Source organism: Heloderma suspectum, chromosome Z, assembly GCF_057233095.1.
Source record: "Heloderma suspectum isolate Gila_16-S chromosome Z, 16-S_ref, whole genome shotgun sequence".
Taxonomy (NCBI): Eukaryota; Metazoa; Chordata; class Lepidosauria; order Squamata; family Helodermatidae; genus Heloderma; species Heloderma suspectum.
This window is the reverse complement of record NC_139476.1, coordinates 10,347,482-10,374,361: the sequence shown is the minus strand read 5'-3', so window position 1 is coordinate 10,374,361 and position 26,880 is coordinate 10,347,482. Positions and strand designations below refer to the sequence as shown.

Sequence of the window (26,880 nt, the reverse complement as noted above, 5' to 3'; positions counted from 1 at the left end):
ATCAATTACATCTTGGTAACCAGCTAGGGAAGTTTTTCTGTCCACACGAGAACGGAATTTTCTTAAGCTAACTTTCTGCCACAAAGTGACTCTCATGGATATATAGGAGGGAGGCAAGCTAGCAATTTGTGGTCTTTTTCCAAAGGTGATTCAATAGATGAAATGTGAAAAAACTACACAGATTACTTCAGCTTTAGTACTGAGATTGCAGCCAAGAATAAAACAAATGGAGGAAAAATAGCCAAAGAGATATTTTTTTTTAAGGAACAAATTTTATTCCAATTTCAAACAATTTATTCCAGGAGAAAGATATGAAAATCGATTTCCATCAGGTACTTCTAAACATGAGGGTCAGCACCCAGCAGACGAGAGAACTGAAGTGTTCCAAGAAACCCCATTCCTGTCTCATGGACTGGAGAGAGAGACAAGAACATGGGCAAAAAAATCGATCCCGGGCCACATCACTCAAAATCCCCTCCCGTGCCCACCCCTGCCCCCGCCCCCGCCCCCACACGTTAACACCACATGCAATTTCAAAATGACAAAAAGGTTTTAAAAACAGCATTTTTATATAGTAGTTTTCGTTCTCTCTTTTAAATAGGATAATGTTTAAATGTTTTTGTTTTGTTTTTAAATCCGGATCTCTTATTATAATATACAAGTATAACCAAATAATTTTCCACCACACTGGTACTTGTAAAAGAGTCTCTGGTACTAAAGAAAAAATGGGGCATTGGCACAAACCATATAACGCTTTAAAAAATGTACACACGCGCCCACGCGCACACACACACACACACACACACACACAGAGTTACAGACTTTAACCTCTGATGGACTCAAACAACCTTCGTTTTCGGTGAAGCGCAATACAATTAATGGCCAGTGCACACGCCAAGGAAGAGTAGCATACTTTTAACGTAGTAATAAAATATGTGGAAAACATACATACAATTGAAGGCAATGGCAGATTGAATAATTCAACTCCAGGGAAAAGGGAAGACATGGCTGAAGGGGGGGGAACAGCTGCTCGCTGGATGGCCAATCATTTCAAAGCTCTACAAGGAAATGGAATGATGCGTTTTGCAATCCTCTTCCTGCGTACAATAAGTTGAACATGAAGGGTTTGAGAGCAGGTCACTGTGTCTTCAGTGGAACTCTTTTTGAATAAAGTGCACTGTGAACAGAACTTGGTCAGACTGCTGCGTCATCTCAGCTTCGAGTTCCTCCACTCTCACATGCATGAGCTCAAGAATTCCACACCCTTGTTTCTGGCACATCTGGAACCTTGGCCAGCTCCCATTAGCACAATCCAGGGGCAGGGGGAGGATGGCCTAGGTAAGCTTGGCACATTCACCGAGAGCAAGCGATTGCTGGACTGTGGTATTCACCACAGAAGCTGGTCCACATAAGGTGGCTTCGCAAGGGTATTGGAGCTCACTTGCAAGAACTAGCATATTTTCCATTTTGAGTACTCCTCCCCAATATGCCACTGGTAGCTACCCAACAACTGGGACTCTTTCTAAGGCCAATACCTGTTCAGCAAATAAGGTGGGTTGATATTCAATACACCAAGCCTGTTTCAGGCAGGGAGGCCCATCCCAAAGAAGTCAATCCAAGAGAGGTACCCAAGAAGTTGGCTTTCCAGCTCCTGGATCTCACAGCTACAGGTCCAATGCCTGCAGTGGACACTGCGCATCAAGGTGTGCGAGAACAGGTTTGCATAATAAGAAGGTGCTCTAGGCAAGTGGCATTGAGAGGAAGTCATGGCACATTCGCACAAACAGAACTTCTCTTGTAGAAAAGAGCAAGCATCTTTTGGCAAGGACACAAATCTGATGCAGAACTGTCCTGACATAAGCGGGAAACCCCCTCCCGTCATCCCAAAAAACATTTAGACAAAAAAAAAATCAGGAATGTTGGTTATTCTAGAAAGCACTAACTGCCCAATCCCTCACTCCCACCAACCCAACAGGACCTCTCATGTAGGATTCCTACTACTTGATGGTCTCCCAATTTTAAGAACTTATCATGAGTGTGTTGCTGGATGTGCAACAGTGCCTGGAAATCCTTTCACAAAGTGGCTCACTTTTGCTTTCTTCTGTAGTGTTCCATGACATGGATGAGTCTCAGAAAACCTAGAGGCCAGCAACCCTCTCCCATCCAATCCCACCCCACCTGGAATGCTAAAGGTGTCCATGTGCAATTCGGATTTTAGTGTTGAGACCAAAACAAAACAGCCAGGAAAAGAAAAATCCCATTACGTCTTGTGTAATTGTGTAGGTCCACTACAGTTGACCTACACAACAAAGCATACTCGACACTCTTTGCCATCACACTTTGTGGCTGCTGGCCTTTTTCTCCTTTTTAAAATGTCTCAGGCTGTCCTCATAGCATTTGGGAAATTAGCTGTTAGCAGTTCTGAAGTCACATTAGCGTTGTCTGTACTTCACAGGCCCAGAGGGCACTTAAAAAAAACCCTATTCTCCTGGATCACTTGCTTAGTGCTGCGGTGATTCTCCTCCCAGACAGACCCACAAGAGTTTTGATTTTTTGGCACCATCTCCCACTGGGGCTCGAAGCAGGTTTTGTAGGAACACATTTGGCACTGAGAATCCAGAACTGGAACCTTCCATCTTGCCCACTTTAAAAGTTAAACACCATCCCGGCTGTTTTTTCCCATTCCAAAGCCAGTTCACTGGTTCTGGCTTCAGCTCGTTGTAGGCCTCTTTCATAAATGCACACTGTGGCCCCCAGAGTAGGTATTCATGCAAACCCTTCCGGTAGAACAAAGCCTTTCTAAGTTGAAAGGAGAGGCCAAACAGCAGCTGCCATTCACACAAGCCTTGGCAATGTCGTTCAAGGTGGCCCCTTGTGCAGATGTGGAATGCCAGAGAGATTACAACTCCTTCCTAGAAGCTTTTCATAAGGTGCTATAAGCTGCCTCTGCATGCCCTGGAATGCACAGGTCGTTTCCCGCTTTGCTCCTTCCTGTAGGATTCCCATGTTTGAGTGAGGGTTCTTATAAACTCAAGTGGTTGCTGGCAGCACGCGCACGCACACCAAAAAAAGACATAGGAGAATGACCTGGAATCTCAGATCTTTCTTCTGGACCAAAATCTGCTGCAGAATTTGGGCTCCACCACCTAAGAGACATCATCCCCTTGTGATTCCTTTATGCTGGGCGAGAAGATTCTCTCTAAAGTGAGCTAGCTTTTTGTCCTTAAAAACTAAAAAAAACACCACAATCAGGCATTTCCCCCCACCCACACCCCGGGTCGTTAGCTATTGCTTGGTTGGTAGTCTATGAACAAAAATACAGCATATGTAGCAAACTATGTATAGAACAATAATTTAAAAAAAAATCACAGTCTCAATATAACTTTCATAATTGAAAAAGAAAAAAACCTAGACTAAAATGGTACAAAGGAATGAACAAATGGAGGGCTTATTTGGCGTTATTGTTAGACAGCACATGTCCCTCCCAAGATGTCTTCGAGTACACCCCTTTGGCGCACGACCTTCTGGGTAGGACGCGCAGGGGCACAGAGGAGAAAGCCAATAGTGTGAGCAAGTTACACCAGAGGCATCATATGGCACAAAGTGAAGGTGCTAATAGCATACCACACTCCCACAGCCAAGCAAGCTCACTATCTTGGCTGGAAAGTCTGGGATTCATCTATCGCTGGGAGAGAAAGGAAAAGTTAATTGGCTAACGCAACACAAAAGTCCAAGAGGAAGCCGCCTTGACTGTTGGCAAGAAAGCAGGAAATTAACAAGGTGCCAGAGAGAGAAAGAGTGAAACGTGTCCCCCGCTGTTGTTTTAAACTGTGAAATAAAAGCAAATTTCTTTTTTAAAAATCAGCTGTTCTGGGGGGCTGACATGAGACTCCAAGGTAACAGTGAGCAAAAAAACCCTTGCCACTCCACAGATCAGACAAATTGCAATCATTACATCATTAAAAATTAAGATTGTTTTTCCTGTATATTTTTTGTTTGTTTGAATTCATGGGGTTCTCTCGTCTTACTTTCTTCATGACAAAAGGTCTCCCAAGGAGATCTGGGGAAGGGTGGGTAGAAGGGTGGGAAAAAGAGGACAGGCAAATCAAGGTCAGACTAGGTTATATTCCTTCAAGTTGAGCTGCAGGATGGTGTCCTTGACGGCAGCAAAGACAAACCGGATGTTCTCCGTATCTGTGGCACATGTGAAGTGAGAGTAGATAATTTTGTCGCTGTCAGGGTTTAGATCCACAAACATCTTGAGGATGAACTCCCGGGCTGCCTGTGCATCTCTCTGGGGGCCTGCAAAGAGATTTGGGTTGAGAGGGGGAAACGCGGTTACGATGAGATTTCTACCAATTGCAGGGCACCCAGCTACTGACGGGAAGGCAAAACAGCAAGGCTCGGCTTAATCGGACTGCTTGAACCAGGTACTGTGCAGCCACTGCCCTCAGCAAGGGGGATCCCACCAGCAGCCAGGTCCTACTAGCTACGAGGATGGCAGGCAGGCAGGCAGGCAGGCAGGCAGGCAGGCAGGCAGGTCCCTCTCTGTTTATTAAGGACATAAGAAAGGCCATGCTGGGTAAGACCGAGGTTCCATCTCATCTCACTTTGTCTACACAGTGGTCACCCAAGCTTCCTGGTTGAAACCCACAAGCAGAACATGAGTGCAATAGCACCCTCCACCCATGTTCCCCAGCAACTGGTGCACACAGGCATACTGCCTTTGTTCCTGGAGGTAGCACAGAGCCATCAGGATTAATAGCCACTGATCGCCTGAGCCTCCACAAATTGGTCTGATCCCCTTTTCAAGCCATCTAGAGTGGCAGCCATCACTCTGTCTGGCGGCTACGAATTCCACAGTTTAACTCTGGGCTGTGTGAAGGACTTCCTGTTACCTGTCCTGAATCTTCCACCCATCAGCTTCATGCGATGACCATGGACATTTGTGGTGAAGCCACCAACAACTGGCTCAGATAGCTAGCTACCACAGAGAGCTTCTGACAAACTGGCTGGGCTACTCCAATCGTAAGGGTCAGTTACAGCTATCTGCAACCTGCCTACTTGGAGATCGAGTGGCTTTCTGCCTGCCCAGCCCACTGCAGGAGAAGTCTCAGAAATACACAGGCTGTGCCAATCATGTTTCCTAGTGCCCCTTCCCCCACCTCAGGAAAGGCAGGACACTCATAGGAAGCTGCCAGACTGTTGCGCTCACCTACCTCATTGCTCTCTACGCTGACTGGCAGTGGCTCTCCATGATTTCAGGCAGGGGTCTTTCCCAGGCCTAAGTGGGTATGTTGGGGATTAAATGTGGGACCTTCCACATGCAAAGCATGTGCTCTGTCAAGGAGCTACGGTCCTTCTCCATAGCTCAAGACTCAAGTCCTTCAGTACTGACGACAGCAAGGAGAGCATGGGGAAATAAGCTTATCCCTGATTGGTCTGAGACACTCGCTGAGCACTTTAGAGGGATTGAAAAGAGTGTTCTAATTTTTTTAAAGCAGTTTCTTACCATCAAACTCTGGAAAATAATCCACAAGGTGAGAATACATTATTTTGTCTTCCAACAGATCTTTCTTGTTAAGAAACAGGATGACGGAGGAGTTCTGGAACCAGGGATAGGTGATTATAGTCCGGAAAAGGGCTTTGCTCTCCTCCATTCGGTTCTGTCAGAATAAAAGGTGTTTTCTAGATATCACGGTTGCAATCAGTAAGGAGTAAATACATGAAAGGGGTGTGTGGGGGGTAGATGTTTATACTCCTGTGATTTCCATCAGTCCCAGCACAACAGGATGAGGCGGAGACAAGGGCTTAATATAGTTTGGGGCACATTCTGTATATTTAAGTGACGGCCAACAGGGAAGAGGAGTGCACAGCTGTTTGCCTTCTCCTTCACTACCACATTTTCAACCGTAGTCCAAATCTTTCTAGTAACTCTCTCAATCCAGAGAAGCAAGGAGTTCTGCAGCCTCCGCGCATCCACCTAGCCTAGTTCACACATGAAGTATTCCATTTATTTCTCCCATTTAGACCCTGCTTTCCAATCAAAATTCCCAAAGCAATATGTGAGCACGGTGCCAAAAACAGACTTTAAGAAAAGAGATTTGATTACTTAGATCAGCAGGGGAGTCCCTTTTAAAGACACCCTTGCTTACAGAGGCCCACTTGTTAAGCACTTTCTCCTGTGTTGCTCCCAAATTCTGGAATGCACTCGCTCTGCAGTTACAACTAGTCCCTACTCTCTCTGCATTCAGGAAGGGGGACAACACACATCTTTATAACTCGGCTTTTTAAACTCCTGTGGTTTTAAGGGTATTTTTGATGTTCTGCAATGTCTTTGTTTATGTGCTCCCCCCCCCGAACTTTTTTTAAACATCTTCGTTGGTTCCAGAAAGTCAGTATAGAAATGTATGAAATAAATCCCCCCCCACAAAAAAAACCTCAGGGCAACAATTTAGGAGGTATGTTAAATTTGGAACAGCTCATATTCCATTTGTCAGGGTTGTATCTGAGCCCCAGAGTCCCAAAGCAGCTCTGATTCTGAGGAGGAGATACAATTAGTGGGGGAGGAACTCTCTCAGACTTCAGAGGCGCAGCTGGAGGGGGAGCCCCCCCTGCTCACATCCCTGGGAGCGACAGTGACCCAGGCATGGAAAGGGAGGGACAACCTGAACTTTTAGATGCAAGGCGCAGGCGCAGGCACAAGCGAGAGATTGCGGGGGCCGAGCTTTGTCGCTCAGCCTGACTGGCTCAATGTCAACAGCTGCGCCCAGAAGCATCACGGGAGAGGGGAAGCCCTTCCCCTCCCACCCCTTAAGTTCAGAGAGAAACGGAGATCAATTGACGTCCTAACCCTTAGAAACCCCTAGATGGCTGTTCCTTTGTAGTTCCTCTGAGTCTCAAGCAATTAGCATCTGTATGCCTCATTAGGATAAATGGAATTAAAGCCTTGGGAAGCAGCACTTTTTTCTGAGTGTTGATTCTGGCTACTGGAGAATTCAGTAGGCAACAGGGACATCCTGACACCATTTCCCTCAACCCTGGTGACATCTACCTCTTCAACGGTGCTGCCTCCAGGTGCAAAACATTTAATCCTGCCTTCAACAGCACGGAGACAAGTCTGTGGACTATCGTAGAGAGGACCTGCTCGCAGCAGAAGAGCAGGCAACTGTGTGATATGGTGCCCTTTCATGACACCTGCAATGAAGACTTCTTTAACAGATTTGGGTTTTATGGCCTAGCTGTCACTGCACCATAGCGTGCCAAACATTGTAGCATGTTTTGAACTGAAGTGTCTAATTTTCCATTCTGTTCAAAAAAGGGGGCGGGAAGACACCTTTATCCTGTCAGCAGTCAGGTTTTCTTCATTCCCAAGGACTTACCTTTAGAGGGAAGTCCAATTTTTTTTTAAAGCAAATGGGATGCATTAGGCTCTGCAAGATTATCTGCACTAAGCAGTATTATTTCTGCTACTGCTTTCATGTGTGCATTATTCTCTCTATTCCCAGTTTGTCAAGGCTTTTGGTTTTTCACCTGATTTTATCCCAGTCTTTTCAGTAAACGTATCTCCGAAAAGAAAGTAAAAAAAATACTAAAATGCACGAACTGACATCAGGAAGAAAAAGCAGCAGCAAAACTCAAATCATGCCTGACTGCCACAGCTGTGTTTTGCATGTGTACACAGGGGTGATTTTGTGCCCTTTCATGTGAAGGGAGTACAGATCGCAAGCTCAGAAAAATCAACTTGACAGTTTGCTGAGACTTTCTTTAAGTTGAGGAAACAGAACTTCTGTATCCTCTAAGTCCCTCATGGCTTCAAAATTTACGCATATGCACGGAGCCTTTCCTGTCCTTCCTGTAGGGCACAGATGGTCAACTTGGAGACCTAGTTGCTACCTCTGGCCCCAGTCCCATGTTTTATGGCTCACTCCCCTCCCTGCATAGACGGGAAGCGAACTGCTGCTCCTCCTAGCACAAAATGAGAGGTTGCCACAGACATCTGGCACCACAGAGCTCTGAGGTGCCCTTTCATTTCAAATTGAGAGAGGTGGCTGCCAGGTCAGAAGTAGCGCAGTGCCTAATGTGCTGTTTTTGGCCTGGAAGCATGTTTCCCAAACAAGGATGCTCCCTCTGGAACATCTTTTCATGCTGTGAGGGACAGCTGCCATGTTCTTCAGCCCAGGGGGCAGACACACACATACTCCTGGCTGCTCAGGGCCAGCACAAAAGCAAGACTCTCTCGCCCCACATAGATCAGTTCAGGAAAATCTAGTTGTCCGGGCTGAAGTTGGCTATTGCTGCTTTAGGTGGTCAGGAACAGGCAGACTTTGGGCCAATTCTAGCCAAGGGGAGCTTTTCCAGTCTCAACGGGCTAAGCCACACAGAGGAGAGAAGACGAATACTGCAAGGGCAATGAAGAGGGGGAGTATTTTCTAGCATCCTACTTTTTAATAAGGCCCTGAAGGGTTTCCAGACCCGGACTTCTTCATAAACGCCCCCACCTCCCAGCACTTTTTACAAGTAGTTTCAACATTTGCAGTCCAAGCTCTCTAGCTGGGGCTATGAACAGCCACACACCATTCGCCACTACTAGCATCTTGCTTACCTCGTTATCAGACTCCACCAGAACTTGGTCATATTCACTAAGGGCTACTAAGAACATGATGGAGGTTACATTTTCAAAGCAGTGTATCCATTTCCTCCGTTCTGACCTCTGACCCCCAACATCCACCATTCTGAAGGGACAAAAAGGCAGGTCTTGACTGTTCAACAATCATTCAACATTTCCAATCCACAAGACAAAAAAAGGTGATAGCGAATACATTGCAAAAGCAGAACACAGGGAGTTGCAAGACCAGTGTGGGATATGGTGCCTGCATAGCATTTTTCCCGGAAGATACAAAGAGCATCCCCTTCTGGCCTTCCTCAACACTCACCTTTCTTGTCAAGCATTTGGACCTTCCCCCAAGTCCTGGTATCTTACTGTAACCAGGTCAAATTACATGTAATTGAAATAATTGCCCCTTCTTCCCTTCCGTTTCCCCCTTCCTTTGTTGTTCCCCTGTTTGTGTAAGATTATTAACCCCGTGGGGTAGGGACCAGTTGCACTTTTTCTTTGTAAAGTGCCATGTACAGTGACAAAATCATCATTGTCTTGGCCCTGCTCCTGCTTGGAACCTTGGGAGAGCCACTGCTAGTCCATGTAGACCATTCTTCCCCAATCTGGTGCCCTCCTAAAAATGTAAAATGTCTGGAAATTTTGAGGCCATGGGGAAAAAAAATCTTTTTCCAGAGGGTTTCAGAAAAACTGGAAAATTGAGGAAAATTGAAAAATAAGTAATACTTTTTTTAGTGCTCTTTACAGAACTAAAGTCACTTTGTTGCTTTAAGACAGCCTTCCCTAGTCTGGTGCCCTCCAGATATTTTGAACTTCAGCTCCCATCAGCCTCAGGCAGCATGGCCAATAGTCAGGAATGCTGGGCACTGTAGTCCAAAACATCCAGAGGGCACCAGGTTGGGGAGAGCTGTTTTAGGAACATAATGCAGCCTTTCTGTTCCTAAAGTTATTTTATGTATGACTTAGTTTGCTCATAACCTTATCATTCTTTTTAAAAACTTTTAGAAGTAAACTCAGTCAGTAAATTTGTAATTATTGTCTGAATAGATTAGAACTACATTAAAGGACTACTACAGTATCAGAAACACAGGACTCTATAGAACAAAACCCAAGCTGTCTAGAATGCACATTTACTATGAAGAATGCACAATGGGGACTCTACTCACATGTTGGGAAACTGAGCATAATTGTCTATCAGTAAAATATACTTAGATCAATAATTTTAATAAGGAATGCAAGAACTAACTGTGCTGGGAATCTTACAGAGAGGATTAGAAATATATTTTCCCCGTGGCTTCATTATTTCCAGATGCTTTACATCTCTAGTCTTTCTATAAAAGTGTTCTTATTACATAGTTTTTAGAAATCACTGGGGGGAAGTAAAGGCTGGGTAACAACATATAAATACTTTGTCTTAAATTCTAATATTTCATAATCCAAAGCTGTTCAATTGGGTGGGGGGGCAGAAACAGTCCTCAGGTAAAAAACCTGTTCTTTCCTGAATTTTTCCATTTTTTCCAGGCCTTTCCATCTCTATGCCCTCCTGATGTGGCCATGCTGACTGGAAATTCTGGGAGTTGCAGTCCAACACATCTGGAGGACACCAGGTTGGGGAAGGCTGATGTAGACAGTACTGAGCTAGATGAACCCATGGCCTGGCAGCATCCAAGCCAGCTTCCTATGTATATTTAATGTACTATTCATAATGAGATGCATCACAAAGAACTGCTAGCACAGATCACAGTGGCAGCACGAGAAGGGTGCCCTTCCACCTAAGGAGCTTCAGACAATACCAGCACTGGCACTGCAACAGTTCGCATGCAACCAAGGCCATGCTGGAGCGGGTCTACAAGGCTAGCTGCATTGGGTTTAACATGCTTTCTGGATACAATCAGATAATACATTCAGACCATGCAGGCAACAGGACACTGGGGGAAATCCACCCTGCCCTGGTCTCCTGCTTAGCAGGGACAACTGCAAGACCAGTGCGTGATGTGCACTCTACAGAGAAGTTCTTTCCTGAACCTAAATGAAGTATCCATGTTTCCTAGAGGCTCTTCCTCAATGGAATAAAGGAAGCAGCCTTATGCCAGGTCAAACTATTTAACCACCTAGCCTTGCATTTAGCAGTGGCCTTCAGGCTGTCAGGCCAAGAAGAGTCCTTGCCATCATCTGCTACCCAAGGTCTTCTCAACAGGGAAAGGCCAGGAATTGAACCTGGGACATTCTCCATTCAAGGCTGGGGCTCTGCCCCCAAGCTATGCTGCTCCACTTGAGTGTTTGAATGGTTCCTGACAGGCCTTGCAAAGTCAATGGAGACCAGCCTATACGAAGGGCAAAAGGAGAGATTCAGTGTTTCAATGCTCTGTCCCTGAAAGCTCCATACAGAGAAGCTAACCACCGCCCAGAAGGGGATTCAGTCTGCCTTTCACCCATCACCCCTCGTTTCTGCCAACAGTATAACCCTGCACGCTCCTCCTTCACTTAGGAAACACTCGACCAAGTGTGGGAAACATGCTGGGAAGTGGCACTCATCTGACCCACCTGCCAGAAGATCACTGAATGGCTTGAGATAGTTTTGAGCCTCGGGAAAAGTGGACTATGAATACTAAGCTTCCACATAAATGAAAGCTGTGGAAGTTACCTGAAGATAATGTTCTCTAGGTCAAAGGGGTATTCTATGATCCCAGTTGTCGGAACTCTGACCCGCAGGACGTCTTGCTGGGTTGGGAGGTACCCTGGGGTGGCGATACGATCCACGTCAGTAAGGTAGCTGCAAAAAGCATGTTTGAGGGGGGGGGAGATTAAGGTGGCTTGAGTTTGCTTGCCACATGAAGTGCTCCTGCCCAAACACAGGATTATGAATATGGAACCCCAGTTATTTTACAATGTATTCCACTTTTGCTAAACATACTGCCCATGCAACGAGGAGCCCCAAGGAACAAAAATGCAAAATGCCTAGGAAACCGAAGCAGAGCTCTGGTGCCATAACTGAATTAAGGCAAAGGTCACTTCTTTATGAGCAGACATAGGCAAAAGCAGCCTTGTTAATAAGTCCCCGAAGTTATTAGGCTACAAAAAAATTTACTAGCCTGCTGGGGCTGGCAGAGGAGAGCTGCATTTTTATGTTGGGCGTGGATAAGGGGGCTGCAGTCCTCTAGCAGCTCGCTTGTTGTCTATGCTGGGTACTGCATCCCTCCTCTGCTAGCCCACTCACTTGCCTGCATGCAATTCCGGGTTGGCTATGGTTAGCAGACTTGTGCTTAAATACAAGCCTGTGCAAAAGGCTTGTTTCCTCCCCACTGTAAACTACAGCAGGCTGGCAGAGATCTTTTCCCAGGCATCTCACCTCATTTGCTGAACCCTTGGCTGGGTCTGAGCAGCCAGAGTTCAAAACACTGTAGCTCACCTCAATCCCTTTATCTTTTAGCTCTCCTTGTTGGGCGGGGAAGAGATAGAAAGCTGGAGGACTTTAGACGTAGCCCCTTGGGCTGTCAGTTGCTGACTTCTCTCTGAGACAGCTCCCACAGAAACAAGCATTAGAGGCCAGGGAAACTGCTGCTCCATGATTTTCCTAGTAGTGTTGTGATATACCACACCCCCACCACACAACTTCTAAAGTCTTTTCTTGAATCCCTCTCACCACCTTCCTCAGTCTAACACAGGGGTAGGCAAAGTCGTGCCCATGGGCACCAGTGTGGCCTCAGGAAGGGATTTTGGAGGAATCCTGAAAAAGTGTGGTTTTTCATGTACTTGCAGTGAGGAGAAAGGAGAGACATATGCATATGCGTGCATGATAGATAGATGGGGAGGTGAGCCAAAGAGAGAGAAAAAGTATGGCTGGAGAGAGAAAAAGAAATGGGGGAATGAGTTGACTGGGTGGCAAAAGCTAAAGAGAAAAATAGCTTGCCTTCTGTGAAAGAGATTTCTGTTGGCACTGAAAACTGGGGGTTCAAAGGACTTGTTTAGTGTGTTGGGACACAGCCCCAACCACTGCCGTGCACTCAGCCTTTTGGGCAGGTTACTTGTCCTTTGTGACTAGCTATGCCTTCCATGGCAGCCATTTTGCGGTAGTGCCCAGGGCAGTTTCTCAAATTGCCAAATGTGCCCACAGATCCAAAAAGGCTGCCTACTCTCGAACCAACACATGGGCAGGGAACCTGAGGCCCTCCAGAGGTTAGACCCCCAACTCCCATCTTCCTCAGCCAACATGGCCAATGGTCAGGGATGGTGGGAGTAGTCCAGCAACATCTGGAGGGCCACAGGTTCCCCACCTCTATCTATGACTCATAGATACAGCAGCTGCTAACACAATATTTACTAATAACACCAGACTATCTTCCTCTGATGTACTGCCAAGGAAGAAAGTCAGATAAGAGGTTTGTTACTTCCACATCATTTTCAGTATTTAAAATGTCACCTTGTAATGTGGTCATTCTAAATGTTCGGGGGGGGGGGAGATTTAAAAGCAAGTATTTATTAACGTATAGCATAGTTTTCAGCTCAGAGAGCCTGCAAGGTAAACAACCTGCAAGCTAAAAGTGTAAAATCAATTAGGAGCATATAAAATACATTTTTAAAGTTCCCAAATTCCTAAAAATACAACAGCGAGTGAAATACTGACTACCGCTCCCTCCTTCAGTGCCAAATGCCTTGAGAAAGTTCAATGGCAATAGTTAAAACATTAAGCCATGTTCCAAGCCACACTCTTTCCTTAGGAGTCTTCCTTCCACCCACCCCTCCCCGCAAGGTTTTCAGGAGGGGAAGCCAGCAATTATAATGCCACAAGAGTGCCAGCATCCAAAAGCAGGACAGAGAAGCAGCGTTTGCTTACTATTTAGCAGAGTCGGAGAGCTGGTATTCTCGCCGCCGGTCATAACACTCCTGAATTCCCGGGTCGTTCCACAATGTTTTAATTGCACTTACATAGGGCTGCTCAAAGGATGAGACCTTTTCTACATCCACTTCCCGGATCAGCAACGCATTGGCCTACAGTTTGTGATGAGAAGAAAGAAATGGGCTTGAAAGGCTTATTCTAAGATCCTTTTCCCCACTCACCCACCAAGTGTGGCCTTTCCCCATCCTTTGCTGGTCCTAGTGACACTTGGAGATCCAGGTCTTGTTCCTACCAATTTCATAGGATACCATCTGGATTTAAGCAAATACAAGTATGTATAAATATAGGGAGTGATTTTTAACAATAGCAGCAAGCAAACACTAGCCAAATCCAAATCCAAGCCATAGCCAATCACCAGTTGATTCACCAGAAAAAAGGAGTATTTTTCACCAGGCCTCCACAAGTGTTCTACCACCCAATATGTTGGTGCCCCAGTGGGCTTGGGGTGAAGGGAATGCTCTCACTTTGGTATGTAAGTTTTCTGGTTCCTATAAACGTAGTGCTGGCTCCGTGAAACATTTACCCTGGGGCAGCTATGAATTGCGTTGCAGAATCTGAGCTGTACATATGACTGCAAACAGTCAGTGATGAGGCAACAGGACAGAGAAGTGGGATGTTTGTGTTGGCCTCACCTTGTTCTGTTCATATTTGTAAAGGATCTTTAAGGTCTCCATGGCCCTGATCATTGACTGCATGGCAGTGAAGATGTTCTGGTACACCAGCTTGGTGAAACCCTTTTTGTCCTCCTCAGAGTAGCCCGAGCCATGGATTATCCGCATCTGTTTGATGAACGTGCTCTTCCCGCTCTCTCCCGTGCCTGAAAAGAAAATGTGGAGCAGGACAAGGAGACATGAGAAAACAAGATGGTGATGTGTTTGGTTTGGGGTTTTTTTTTAACTGATGCTGTATAATTTGGTTTTATTTTTTCTGCTACCAACAAAACATTGTTTTTGCAATAAATTGTGCTATTGTATTTTAATATCTGGTGTTTTGTGAGCCACCCAGAAAACACTGTTATTGTAATAAAGGGTCAAAACAGCAATTACAATGGTGGCTGAGATAACTCTTCTTTTCAAAGCAGTAAGCAGTTTGCTTCCACAATAAACTTCTAGCAATGAAAGTACTGTCCGGGCCTGTTACCATAGGAACCTTAATGGGAGTTTTTTGGTCTATCATGGAAGGAAAGGCATTCTGCACATGCTCAGTAGCACAATGACAATATGCTCTGGAATCAAACACTGCTACTGAACACAATTCTGGGGCCTGGCATTATTGACCCTTAAGACTGTTTGACTCTTGGGTCCATATCTAGGACATGGGGGTGGGACATGATAGTTTCTCAAACACCCAAATACTAGGGCTGACAACCAGTTAAACCATTTCATCATCTCCTGCCTTTCGGTCAGCTAAAACCATGCTTAAAATGCTCACTTCCCATTTGAAGAAAAAACTGTCATGGAGACCCAACACAATCATGCTTCCTTTCTAGATTGTCAGGATGAACCGTGTTGGTGGTGATGGCAATCACACACAGACACGCATAAGATATTTGTCCCCAAAGGGTTAGGGTTTTGCAGTAAACAGCACCTTCAATCCAAGTAAGAGCTGGGGGGATTTGTGGCAGGAAACTACTGAGGGAGCACCTCCAGTGCTTCTTCAAAATGAAGTGGTCATTTTAAGCATTTTAAGTGGTCATTCATTGTAATATGTAGTTTGGCCCAAAGCTGTTACTTGCTGTTAGAAGGAAAGGCCGTCTTAAATAAAATAAATAAAAATGTTCATTTCCTATTACACTTACACACCAGAACCAGGTGCTTTGTTAACACACACAAGAGCTGGTGTAATGTATTGGCTAGGAATATCAACTGGAAAGTCCCCTATTCTAATCTCATCTCAAAAGTATTATTTATTCAGAAGGCATGGCAGTGGGTGGGGGGAAGAGAAATTTCCAAGTATCAAGATCAGGTTGGTCAAGGTGTTTGGATGAGCAGAAGCCTGGAACCTTTCAAGCCATGTCTTGGGGTGGACTACTTGGAGCAGTACTCTGGTGCCTTTTAAAAGGATTCCTGCTCAGATGCTGGAACTGTGGCTGTGATTTCAAGAAGAAAAAAGGAATCCGCCTTTATGGTTGCAGTGAAAACTGGCATCCTGGGAGGCAATTGCTAAAAAAAAAAGTTTACGCTCATCCACCTTCATGTGCCTGGGAGACTAGCCACTTAGGCACACAGGAGACTTCTTCCCCACCAGCCCAACAGGACACTCTAAAGTGGCTTTTGCAAACCTCTCACCTACCACTCCTTCTCCCTGGAGCACCTTCAATCCAAACAACTGTTACCTTCTTGCTATTTGCAAAGTATCCAGTATCACCAGCATCCACCTTTCACCCCATGCATGAAGCTTTGGCTTCTTCCCTTAGCTCCCAGATTCAGTCTGTCACCAAATGACATAATTTCTCCCTAGATAACACTGAAAACCAACCACTTCCACCCTGACCATTTGGCCAGAACTCTGGTTCATGTTCCGATTGTCTCCCCTCCTTGACTTATGATACTGTGCAAAGTGCTCCTCCTGCAATCATCTAATCCTTTACCCAAAACTTTACTGCCAAGTTAGTCATTTCTCCTCATTCATATAGAGTTGCTTTGGATGAGACGCTAAACTGCCATTTCCCAATCAAGTGCCCTCTAGATGTCTCAGACTACAACTTCCAAAATTCCTGGCCATTGGACATTATGGATATTGAAGTTCAAGACATCTGGAGGGCACCAGGTCAGCAAAGGTTGTCCTAAGCCATAGTTCAGCATTATGATAACAAGCCTCAGGTTCATGGGTTCCGCCCTCCCCACCTGGCACAGCTAGGAGAAGTTCAGAAGCTTTCACATCTGATGTCATTCTCATGGCCATAGTGAAAGACAAAAAGAGTGTGCAAGCCTGAGGCTCGTTCACGTAACACGAAAACATGGCTTAGCACCATGTCTGCATGCAACCGGGGGGCCAGTTTACACAACATAGCAGACTCATTGGGGGTTGTTTAACACACAATGAGCTGTGGCTCATTCTGGGAGACATTTCGAATATGCAACCCCAAGTGGGGGTTGCTGTGTTGTGCAAACCTGACCACCAAGAGTTATGCAAGGGATGCAGCTGTTTAACTCTCAAATAACCCCTGGTGGCCAGGTTTGCAGGACATAGCAACCCCTGCTTGGGGTTACATATTCAAAATGTCCCCTGGCACATGCCACAGCTCATCAAGGGTTAAACAGCCCCCAATAAGCTCCCCATGTCAAGCAAACTGGGTCCTTGTGTTGCCTCTCTTCAGGCTTCCCATCTCATTTTGGGGATTTATACCTTGCCCTTCAACAAGTTTCCGGGGCGGCTTAACAAAGCATCTCCTTCCACATCCAGCAGGCACTCCCTGTCTTTACTTTTGAAGCTCTGTGCGTCTTGTCCAATCCTATCTTTTTACCTTTCTCTTTATATTCCTGCTTAAGACCTTCACTCTTCCAACTTTACCATCAGAGTCTCCCCACCTATCCTCCACCCACCCCACCCTGGTCAGCCACACAGTGTCACACACATTCTCTTTCAATGCCTTTGGTTTAAACCCTTCGTCTTCATCCCTCATTGATTCCCAGGCTAAGCATGTGTTACCACATCTGCCCAAATTCACCCCCAATTAACCTTTCCCAAATTCACCCTTGCCCCTCCCATCTTTTCCCCTGATAAAGTTTAGATTAGCTGCTTGGAAATAGGAACAAACTTATTTGTTTTTAAACTTGTGTTATTCTGTAAAGGTATCTTGTATACTGATGGCACTAAGCAGAGATCCAGGGGCGTCCTTGCCACAGATCAGGCTGGGCATCAGAGCTGCTCAGAGAGTCTCCAGAGTTCAACACGACATCACAGACAAGACTCTTCCTATAGGACAACGGCAGTTTGGCAACATACACAAATTTGGGCTGGCTACCCAGGACAGTCACAATCTGTGGATCCTCAGTAACAGGACCCTTTCCCCCTCTAGCACTCACATACACACAAAGATGTTGGTTATCAGTGTTTATTAGGACTGAAACCTTTTAACTGCTTCCTTAACAAATACTTCTACTTATTAAAATATTTCTACTCTACCTCTCAGTCCAGAAGTCCTGAGGAGGCTCACAATGTGTTTAAAAGCAACCACAATAAGTTTGACAGAGATGCTGTAGGAACTTTGACATTCTAGTAGAAACATCTTCTGAGTTAATCAATGCATTCAAAAACATGACGCAATCAGACCTAACAACCCATCTATATTTGTAGTGGGACTGGAAGGTATTCCAAACCCTATTCACCAGCATAAAGATCTGAGGAAACAATCTCCTTCACCCATCCCCTAAAATCACCCTTGGACAGACAGCGTAATTTCAGGTAATGCCTAGGTGCCAGCACCACGCTTCTTAGCTTCTAGGCCTGGTCTGTCCCATGGGCTTATGGTAACTTTCTCCAAGGCAGTGGCAAATCAGCCAGCCACCTGGAACTGGTCTCACTCCCATCACCTATTACAATTACTACATCAGGACAGAGCAAACCCCACCAATCCCACTGGACGACTTTGAGGAATACACAGTCTTTGTCACCACCCTTCTGAGCCTTTTTCAGGCACAGAAAGGGATTACGGTGTTCAACACCGGCCCCTGTGCCTGGCAGGCAGTGAGAGGCTCCTGGGTTGCTCAAACCTGGTCTAAATACCTGAAGTCTGGCTTTTGACCCTCCTCTGGTCAACAGAGCAATACTTCCTGCATGCCACAGTTCAAGCCCTGGCAATGACTGCAGGGATCCTGAATAGGACAACATCCACTCCAGGTTATAGCTGCCAACCCACTTCCTCTCCAGAAAGCAGAGCCAACAACTTCGGGATATGTTTATATAACTTCACCAATTCAGTACCTAAGATGCACCCTTCTGAAGGAAGCCCAACCGTACCCAACACTTTCTTTAGCTGAAGAAACAGGAAAGTATTTTACCTCCCTTTTTGTTTGGTAGGAGGAAAATAATAACTAGAAGCACACGCTACATACATTTTTTCCCCAATTTGCTCACAGAACAATGAGCAACTATTCTCCTTGCAAGCCCAGACATCCTCACCCCAATTGCCCAGTCAAGGCTCAGGAACAGGACCATGTCATTGAAGCAATGGTGATGCTTCAGGGATTCCCTGGCAAACTGAAGGGAATCCCAGTTCATCATTACTTCCTCAGGATGATGTCATTGCTCATATCTTAGCACAGTGACATCACAGGGCCTCCCTGCTCCTGAAGCATAGAGCAGAGGATGCATTCAACAGAGTGGCCAGTGATGTGGGTTTTCCGGAAAGGTTTTGAGCATTCACCACTGTCTTAAATAGACTGCTATCAGATTTCAGATGTTTATCAGAGGTATATTCAGTAAACAAATCTAAAAGAGAAATATGCCATGTTAATAAATCTCAAGAGCCAAAAGAAGCTGAGCTGAAAATATTGGATTGGGGTGGGGGGAGTCACTACATCACATCTTAAAAGTGTGGTTTTAAATGTTATGTACAAACCATTATTTAGAATTTACGGGGGGAAAGTAAAGGCACAGAGAATTGTTGAAACTAGCTTTAGTGTGCCTGAAGAAGCAGTGTGGACTTTAATATTTGCCCTTCCTAATAATAGTCCTAGGGATAGTCACCTAAAAAAATCCTTTTCTATTCTAAATTTTACTGGTAATGCAGGCTTGTATTTAACTACTCGCCTGGTTGCCATAGGCAACCAGGAATACCATGCAGGAACCCATCATCTACATGGCAGAAGACATTTTTTAAACTGGCCAGCTAAGTAGCTTGCATTCCCATGCCTCTAGCCTCTTTGCAAGCTAGTAACTTTGGTAGACTTGCTTACAAGGCTGTGGTAATATATTCATCCCAACTGCAAAATTTGACTGTTATTGTATATTGTATCCATTCATCATGTTACTAATTTTATGAAATAATGAATTTCTTAACAAGTGAAATTTTCTGCAGGAACATGGCAGAAGATTTTTTTCTGTCCAACTTTTTCCAACTCACATCACTGAAGTGGCTTCATTTCCCAAGATCTGTTCCAGCCCAACTCCATCTGGGAATCACCAATGTAAATGCAGCATTTGGGGTGGGGGAGAAGCCATACCACAGATCCCAATCACTACTTAGGCATCAAAGAATGTCCCAACATAGCGCAGACACAAGACAAAGTGTAGATTAATAAATTCAACCATATTGAGGGCACTTCCACAGCTCACCCCAATCAGCAACAGTAGCAGAGAAATAGGGATTTAGAGTTCATGTTAATAAGTGTGAACTAGCAGCAACTGAAATGGGGATACCCCCGGAACGCAGTGTTTATAATCGCCCCCAGTTAATAGCACCAATCATCCATAAGTACAGCCATGTAAAGGAACAGCATACCATACTGGAGAAAAGCCTGCACTATACAGTTATCCTAAATGTGCTTAGGACAGTGGCATCTAAATTCTTTTGCCTGCTTGCTTCAAACTCTCTCCCATCTTTCAAGTCAGCCCATGTAAACTACTACCCTGCAAAAACATTTAATAGCCAGCTGGGTGCTCCTGCATGTCCACTTAAATTGTTAGGAGCCTTAAAAAATACCAGCTTTTGTACAGCTTCCCTGCCAAGTCACCTGGATCGGACTCTTAGTAACCCAAGCGACTGGGCAAGGGGCTATTTACGAACTCCTCTCCTGTACTCCTCTTTGGGGCAGAGGAACTATGCTCTTTGCCATAGAAAGCCACTACCTGAACACAGCAAGCCTTAAAAGATGCACAAAAGCAAGCATCCTTGTATGACTCAGGATAATCATCAACTGATAACCCTTCAAATAAGCATATTTTAGAAGCTGCCAGTTTACAGTTAGTAATTGGCAGTCCAACCTTAAAAACAAATTCTAACAGACAGACCAATACAGACAAGAAAATACTGTAATGGGAAGCTTATGTCATACCAAGTAAAGAGAACAACATCTAGATCAGGGATAAGCATCCTGGTACCCTCCAGATATTTTGGACTACAACTCCCATAATTGCCCATTAGCAATGTTGACTGGGACTGATAGGAGTTGCAGTCCAAAACATCTGGAGGGCACCAGGTTGCCAACACCCCATCAAGATAATGGTACAGCCAATTTCAAAAGACATTTCTTTAATGGCTAGTTATAGGGGCTACAAGACTCTAGGTAAATGTTTTTTGATTGCTGATGGCTACTAGCTACGGAAATATCCCACTCACTTAGGTGAGGGCTGAATTCTCGAGAGAAATAGTCTAGGAATTAAAATGCAGGCAAAGTCCAAATTTGCTGGGCAGGGGGATCGATGCTGCTTTAAAAGATGGGTCTCACATATGGGTGCTCCCCTTCCCGAAAAGTATAACTGGACGCAAACACAGCACAAAGAAACCCCAACCTTCAAGTTATCTCTCTCTCATCACAAGAACAGTAACCCTGCAGCAAAAGTGCCTATGAGCTTCCCATCATTTGGGAGAGCACAAAATATATAAGCACTGCTACTCTTTTTTGTAAGCTGGGCAAATACCTGAGTTTTTCTAGCCCGAATCAATGGACCCAAGGTGGCATATAGAGAACATAAACTCTTTGTAGACCAATTTCAGGTTTGATGGGCAGCATCTCTGGTTCAAACCAGTCTCAGGAAGCCAGGCTGGAACAGACCTGAATCCAAGACCCTCACAAACCATGGCTATTTAAGTAACTCAATGGACCACAAATCAGCTCCACATACTCTAAATGCAGCAGCAGCCAAAATCAGTTTCAGATCCCCTAAAATTTCCTAGTTTCATCTCCATAGGAATAGCAGATTGGTTTGGTATAATAATGAAATAACACATGGCGATTTATAAGAAGTCTCTCCTTGGGGATCACAAGTCTCTGCAACACATTCAAACATTAAGTCACAATGCTCTATTCTCCAGGTTTCTGATTAAGACTGCTCAACCCAGGAATGCTGAAGTACAGACACATTTTTGGTTTAATTTGTGCCACAGCGTAATTCACTCTAGGTACTGCCAGGAACAAGTTCTGGAAGACAAAGTAAAATTAAGATTGTGTCCATATACAGCACAATCTGTAGCTGGCCCCCCAAGCTCTCTTATGCTGGCCCCCAAATGACGCCAGAAATCCACAGCTCACCTCCACCTCTTTGCAACTACAAAACAAAGGATGCCCTAAGACTGTGATTTCAATGGCACAAACCATAGAGCCCTATGAGAGCTACTCTTAGAGCAGCTTTATAAAAAGTAAAAAGTAAGAAAACACTGGAACATTGGGGGCTGGAAGAGTCTGGGGAAATTGTGTGCGTGTTTTGGGGTGGAGGAAGAGTGTGTGTATGTGGGAGAAGTTTGTCCTTGCACACTCCACATACTTGTGCAGATACATCTGACAACAGATGTGGCTCTCCAGTCAAAAAAACTGTGCACCCTGATGTACAGACTGCCTTTCTTTGATGCTGACTTACAATCTAGCTCATACATTAGATGGGATTAGGGAACAAGGCTTCCTGGACACAAGGCAACTCAATTAAGAAATTTAGCATGGGCCACATTTATTCGATCAGATTTCTTAAATTGTGGCCCAGTTGACACAGAACAGCAACCATGGACTGTCACAAATAGAGTAGCATACTTGTGCCCACAGCCACATTCACAACAACCAAGAGTTTAAAAAAACTGGATTGTTATGACATGTGAACTGGGCCAGTGTTTTGTATCCTGTTAACACCAGCCCCTCAGAAGAACTAGCAGCTACAGGATCAGGGGTGAGACTAGCACAGACCTCCTTCCTCCAGAGGATTGTTTCACGTTGATGAAAGGATTGAGCATACAACTGAGAGAAAGAGCACCATTTCGTGAACCTAGAAAGCAAGGCCAGAAGAGGGCTACAGCTAAGCAAATCACATTTCAATCACTGTACTGCTTCCTAGAGTCATATTTACTGACCAAATGCAGAAGCAAAGAAGTCGGGACCCTCTAATAGGAGAAAAGCACTACCCCTGATATTGAAATGACATTTAGAAACAGTATTTTGGGTTTAAACATTTTCAAAACTATCTTCAGCTGCATTCAAGGTTGGCACCTAAACTTTGAAGCAAACTCTTTAAAAACTGTTGCTACAGCTTCAGATGTGACAATGTTAGAAAAATGTGATACTGTTAGATTACATTTGGGATGGGAGGCAGGAGAAAGTTAGAAAGATGGAGACACAAGAAATACTCTACAAAACTGCATATGGTGTACATATGAATATTTGGTTGGTAACACAGAAGGGTTGCAAATAACAGAGGCAGATCTCTTAAAAGAACGGCACATAGAGAAGCATAAGAAGAGGGTAAGAACTCCCAGACATATAAGAGGACAGAGTTGCTTAGAACGTACGGAAGGTTGGAACTTGGAGGTTCCTGGGGATGAGGGAGTCTTGCATCTAAAGAGGATGAGCAGATGGGAAGAGGAAAGTCGTCAGAAATGCTGGAAATGGGAAGTGGGGGGAAGACTACTGATGCCTTAGATGTTATGCCTTAGGGAGGAAGGCAAACATTCCACACACACAGATGGAGACAATTACGGGGGGAGGGGGGATCTTTAGCAGGGAGGGGTACTGTCAGGAAGAAGAGCCACTATGAGATCCTTTTAGCTACTGAGGTGGATGTAAATCCTAGAAAAACAGAGAAGTGATCAAATGGCAGAGAATGAAATGATAAAAGAGGGTGGTGTCCTTAACAGGGGTGGAACTGATACCTCTTTGTACCAGGGCAGGGAGGTTTTGTTTTTTCATAGAATGTAACAACTACATGAAGGGAAAGAGGTCAACTGTCAGGAAGTAAAGCCCCTATGAGTCCTATTGGCGAGAGAATGGAACATTATATAACAGAACTGATTGAGATTTATAGTCTGTTCCTTAGCCAATAAGGCTCTCATCAGCTCTTCCTGATACCTGTCCTCCCCACCTTCACCATAAGAACAGCTCACCGTGATCACATAATTCCCAGCACTTTGGGCCATTTCTATAAAAATGCCTACAGTTGTTTCCAAGAGTTCTATTGTGCTTCCTAAACAGTATGGTTCTGCCTCTTGACAACTGCCACCCTCTACGCTTATGAAGCATACGCCCCAACTATCCACTCCTTATTTCACGCCCAGTCTTTTTGACTATTCTTCCTCTGGTAAGAGGAAAAGCAGGAGTGGCCCAAGAGGGCTGGAAATTACATGACCAGCAATGGAAGGCTGTCCATGTGCAGGGTGAGCACTTGTCAGGAACAACCACCTTATTGGTTGGGTAATAGGATACATATCCCAGAAAGAAGGGTATGAATTACCAAGTGGGACCTACAACAAAATGTTGCAGTTTATCCTCATCAACTAGTGCAACAGTTCCTGTTCAGAGTGCCAGTGAACCAGCCAAGCCCTCTTCTAGGATACTATAAGCTGTAAGTGGCGCAAAGCAGGCCAATTTACACCGCTCTCCAGTTTTTCTTATCCGACATTCAACGTTCTGGAGCTCCTGAAGAAACAAACCCTGATCAGTCTTCACTAGCCTGACTGGGTGTGGGGGAGTCTGCCATTTTTATTTTATTTTTTTACTTCTGCAAACCTCAGGGTTCCCCCAAGCATGCCAATACCTCCCTCTTGGTGACCCTATTTTGGCTCCAGTTCAGTTGGCACTCAACCACCTAAGTTTGATATTAGAGGGAATGATCATATATATTTTCGTACATATTGGCCATGGAGCAGAATGCAAGTCCTAGAAACTATTTTAATGAAACTAATGCTTATAAATTATTGTTAAAGGAGGAGTGATCGAAACGGCTAGAAATTACATGATCTAGATAGGATGGGGAATCTGTAGGAGGCCGAGTGAAATTGCTTAGGGAGCAAAATAAACCCTCCAAACAACTGCATAACAACTGTAAAAGAATAATACTTTATATTTTCAGAGTAGGACTGACCGAAAGGGCTGGAAATTATGTGGGCAACTAGCAGTGAGAAGAACCTTATGTATTATGGCTTTGATGTTAGTGGCCTTGGAAGGATTTTATCCTGAAAGGTAGCATACAAGTCTTTAAAACAAGTAATAAATGGTTAGGGACTAAGATGTAAGTCCTAGAAAAAGAATATAAACAACACATGATAGCAGAGGAAGAATGATCAAAATGTATGAAGTTACATAATCAAGGTGGGGTGGTAAATTGTTAATGGGGATGGAAGATGACGAGAAGGAGGGATTTTTTTTTTTTAAATTAACGGAAGTGTGTTTTTCTAGGGTTTTTTTTTTTAACTCCTAGAAAATAATTCCAGCTGCCAACAATTCTAACATTGCTAATAAGAGAAGTTTATTAAGAAGAGCTGGGGTGGGGCTATAACTGCCAGGAGGAGGAGGGGTAAGGGGAGCGACACCAGGGAAAGCCCCCCTAATATCCACATGAGGGTACAGGGGCAGGATCAGGTCCAGGAAGAGGTGCTTGTGTTGGCTTCTCTTTGAGAAGAGATACTGGGGGGAGTTCCTGGTGGAGGGGCCAGCCCTACCTCACAGGGGTGTTGTGAAGATTAAAAAGGGGGAAGAGGAAGAGAACCACACACACCACCTTAAGCTCGCTAGAGGACGAGGAGGGAAAAGCAGAGATGCACACATCCGTAAGTACACACACATACTCGCACTGTAAATAACTGCGAAAAAGCAGGAACCTACATTGCATATTCACGATAACAAAGTGAAAACGTCAGCGATAGATAACTACATATAAAAATCAGGTGTGTATATATATACACACGTGTGTTGTCCACATACACAACGTAAACAAGGGAGAAATGCCGCGAGCCGTGTAAATGAAAAAGGACGCTATATGAATAAATGAGAACGTTACACATAAACAAGAGACAGAGACGTATATAACAAATAAAAAAGGGAAGCACATCTATGATGTCAGTGAAGAAAAACAGGGAGCCTTATGTACATTTAAGCGAGAACAACAAAAAGCGGCAATGAAGGAGAGAAGGACACACACACACACACACACACTATATATATATATATATATATATATATAATATATATATATATATATATATATATATAATATATATATAAATATACTGGGGGGGAGAAATGATGCACCGCAAGGGAAAGCCTCACAAGCGGGGGGTTCTGTCAGATCAGGGCGGGGGACAGAGGGCCCGGCGGGGAAAGCTGCCCGGCGGGGGCGCGGGCAGTGCCCGAACACCGGGCAGAGCGCACGGCGGCCGAGACCCGCGGCCGAGGGCCTCGGGAGGGGCGCGGGCAGCCTGGCCTCCGCCGCCCGGGTCGGCTCCGCGCTGCGCCCGCCCGCCGGCCGCGGGGAGGCCGCCCCTCCGTCCCGCCCGGACTGACCGAGCAAGAGGAGCTTGAGCTCCCTGCGGGCGTCGCGCTTGTCCCGCCGCAGCTGCTTCTCGATCTCGGCGTTGATGCGCTTCGACTCCTTCACCTCGTCGCTGAGGCAACAGGCCATCATGGACTCCAGCGTCATGGCTGCCGCCGAGCCCCCGGCACCAGCGGCGGGGGCGGCGGCCCCGTCGGCGCGGCCCTTCGCAGGCGGCGGCGGCGGCCTCCTCCTCCTGCGCCGCCGGCGGCCTCCTCCCCTCGGGCTCCCTTCCTTGCCCGCCTGCCCCCCTCACACAGCCGCCGACACGGCCCAGCGACGCCAACCTAACTTCACAGCCGCCCCCCCCTCCTCCTCACAACATACAGGCGCAACCGAACCCCCCTGCTAGCAACAGGGGGGACGAGCGGCGGCCGCGCCCAATGGCAAGGCTGCGCGGCGGCCCCTGGGAACGCCGGATTGGGAGCTGCCCCGCGACGCGCACGGGCCAATCGGCACGCGAGCCCCCTCAGGCGAGAGAGGCAAGCCCCGGCGCGCGCGCGGCGGGCGCGGTCGATTGGGCCGGTGGCCGCACCCTGGCCAATAAGGGGAGGGGGGAGGAGGGGCTTAATGAAGCGGAGAGGCGTGTGTTGAGGGAGGGAAGGATAGGGGGGGTTAATTATTATTTTAATTTGGGCCGCGCCTCTTTTTTCGTTTCTTCTTTTTTTTAAGCAAGGTTGGTTGTTGGTTGGTGGATAAGAGACGGAGAGGGGAGGGGGTAAAACAAACGGTTTGGGCGAGGGGTACAGAGTGCGCCTGCGCGGAGCGGGCGTAGTCGCAAGGTATTGTGGGATGGTGGAGGACTTAGAGTGGGGAAGAGAGAAGGGACAGGCTAGAGAGGCTCAAGGCCAAGATATATTCTCTCTCTCTGAGTTTGTGGGAGGCAAGGGGGATGAGTTATTATAATTAATTATTA

At 45.7% G+C, this 26,880-nt stretch overlaps 1 protein-coding gene across 1 annotated transcript; it reads right to left on the bottom strand.

Moving 5' to 3' along the window:
* Positions 1-261: 261 nt before the first annotated feature.
* GNA11 (G protein subunit alpha 11) lies at positions 262-26,378 on the bottom strand. Its single transcript, XM_084826168.1, has 7 exons — positions 25,937-26,378; positions 14,147-14,331; positions 13,452-13,606; positions 11,262-11,390; positions 8,606-8,735; positions 5,513-5,666; positions 262-4,302 (listed from the first exon to the last, which is right to left on the bottom strand). The coding sequence occupies exons 1-7, from the start codon at positions 26,070-26,072 to the stop codon at positions 4,112-4,114; spliced, it is 1,080 nt and encodes a 359-aa protein (XP_084682294.1). The 5' UTR covers positions 26,073-26,378; the 3' UTR covers positions 262-4,111.
* Positions 26,379-26,880: the final 502 nt, after the last annotated feature.

Coding starts and splice junctions, on each gene's coding strand:
- GNA11 (XM_084826168.1), bottom strand. CDS start 26,072: ATGACGCTGGAGTCCATGATGGCCTGTTGCCTCAGCGACGAGGTGAAG. Junction 14,332..25,936: donor GCTCAAGCTCCTCTTGCTCG/GTCAGTCCGGGC, acceptor TTTTCTTTTCAG/GCACGGGAGAGAGCGGGAAG. Junction 11,391..13,451: donor CTCTCCGACTCTGCTAAATA/GTAAGCAAACGC, acceptor TGCTTTTTGCAG/CTACCTTACTGACGTGGATC.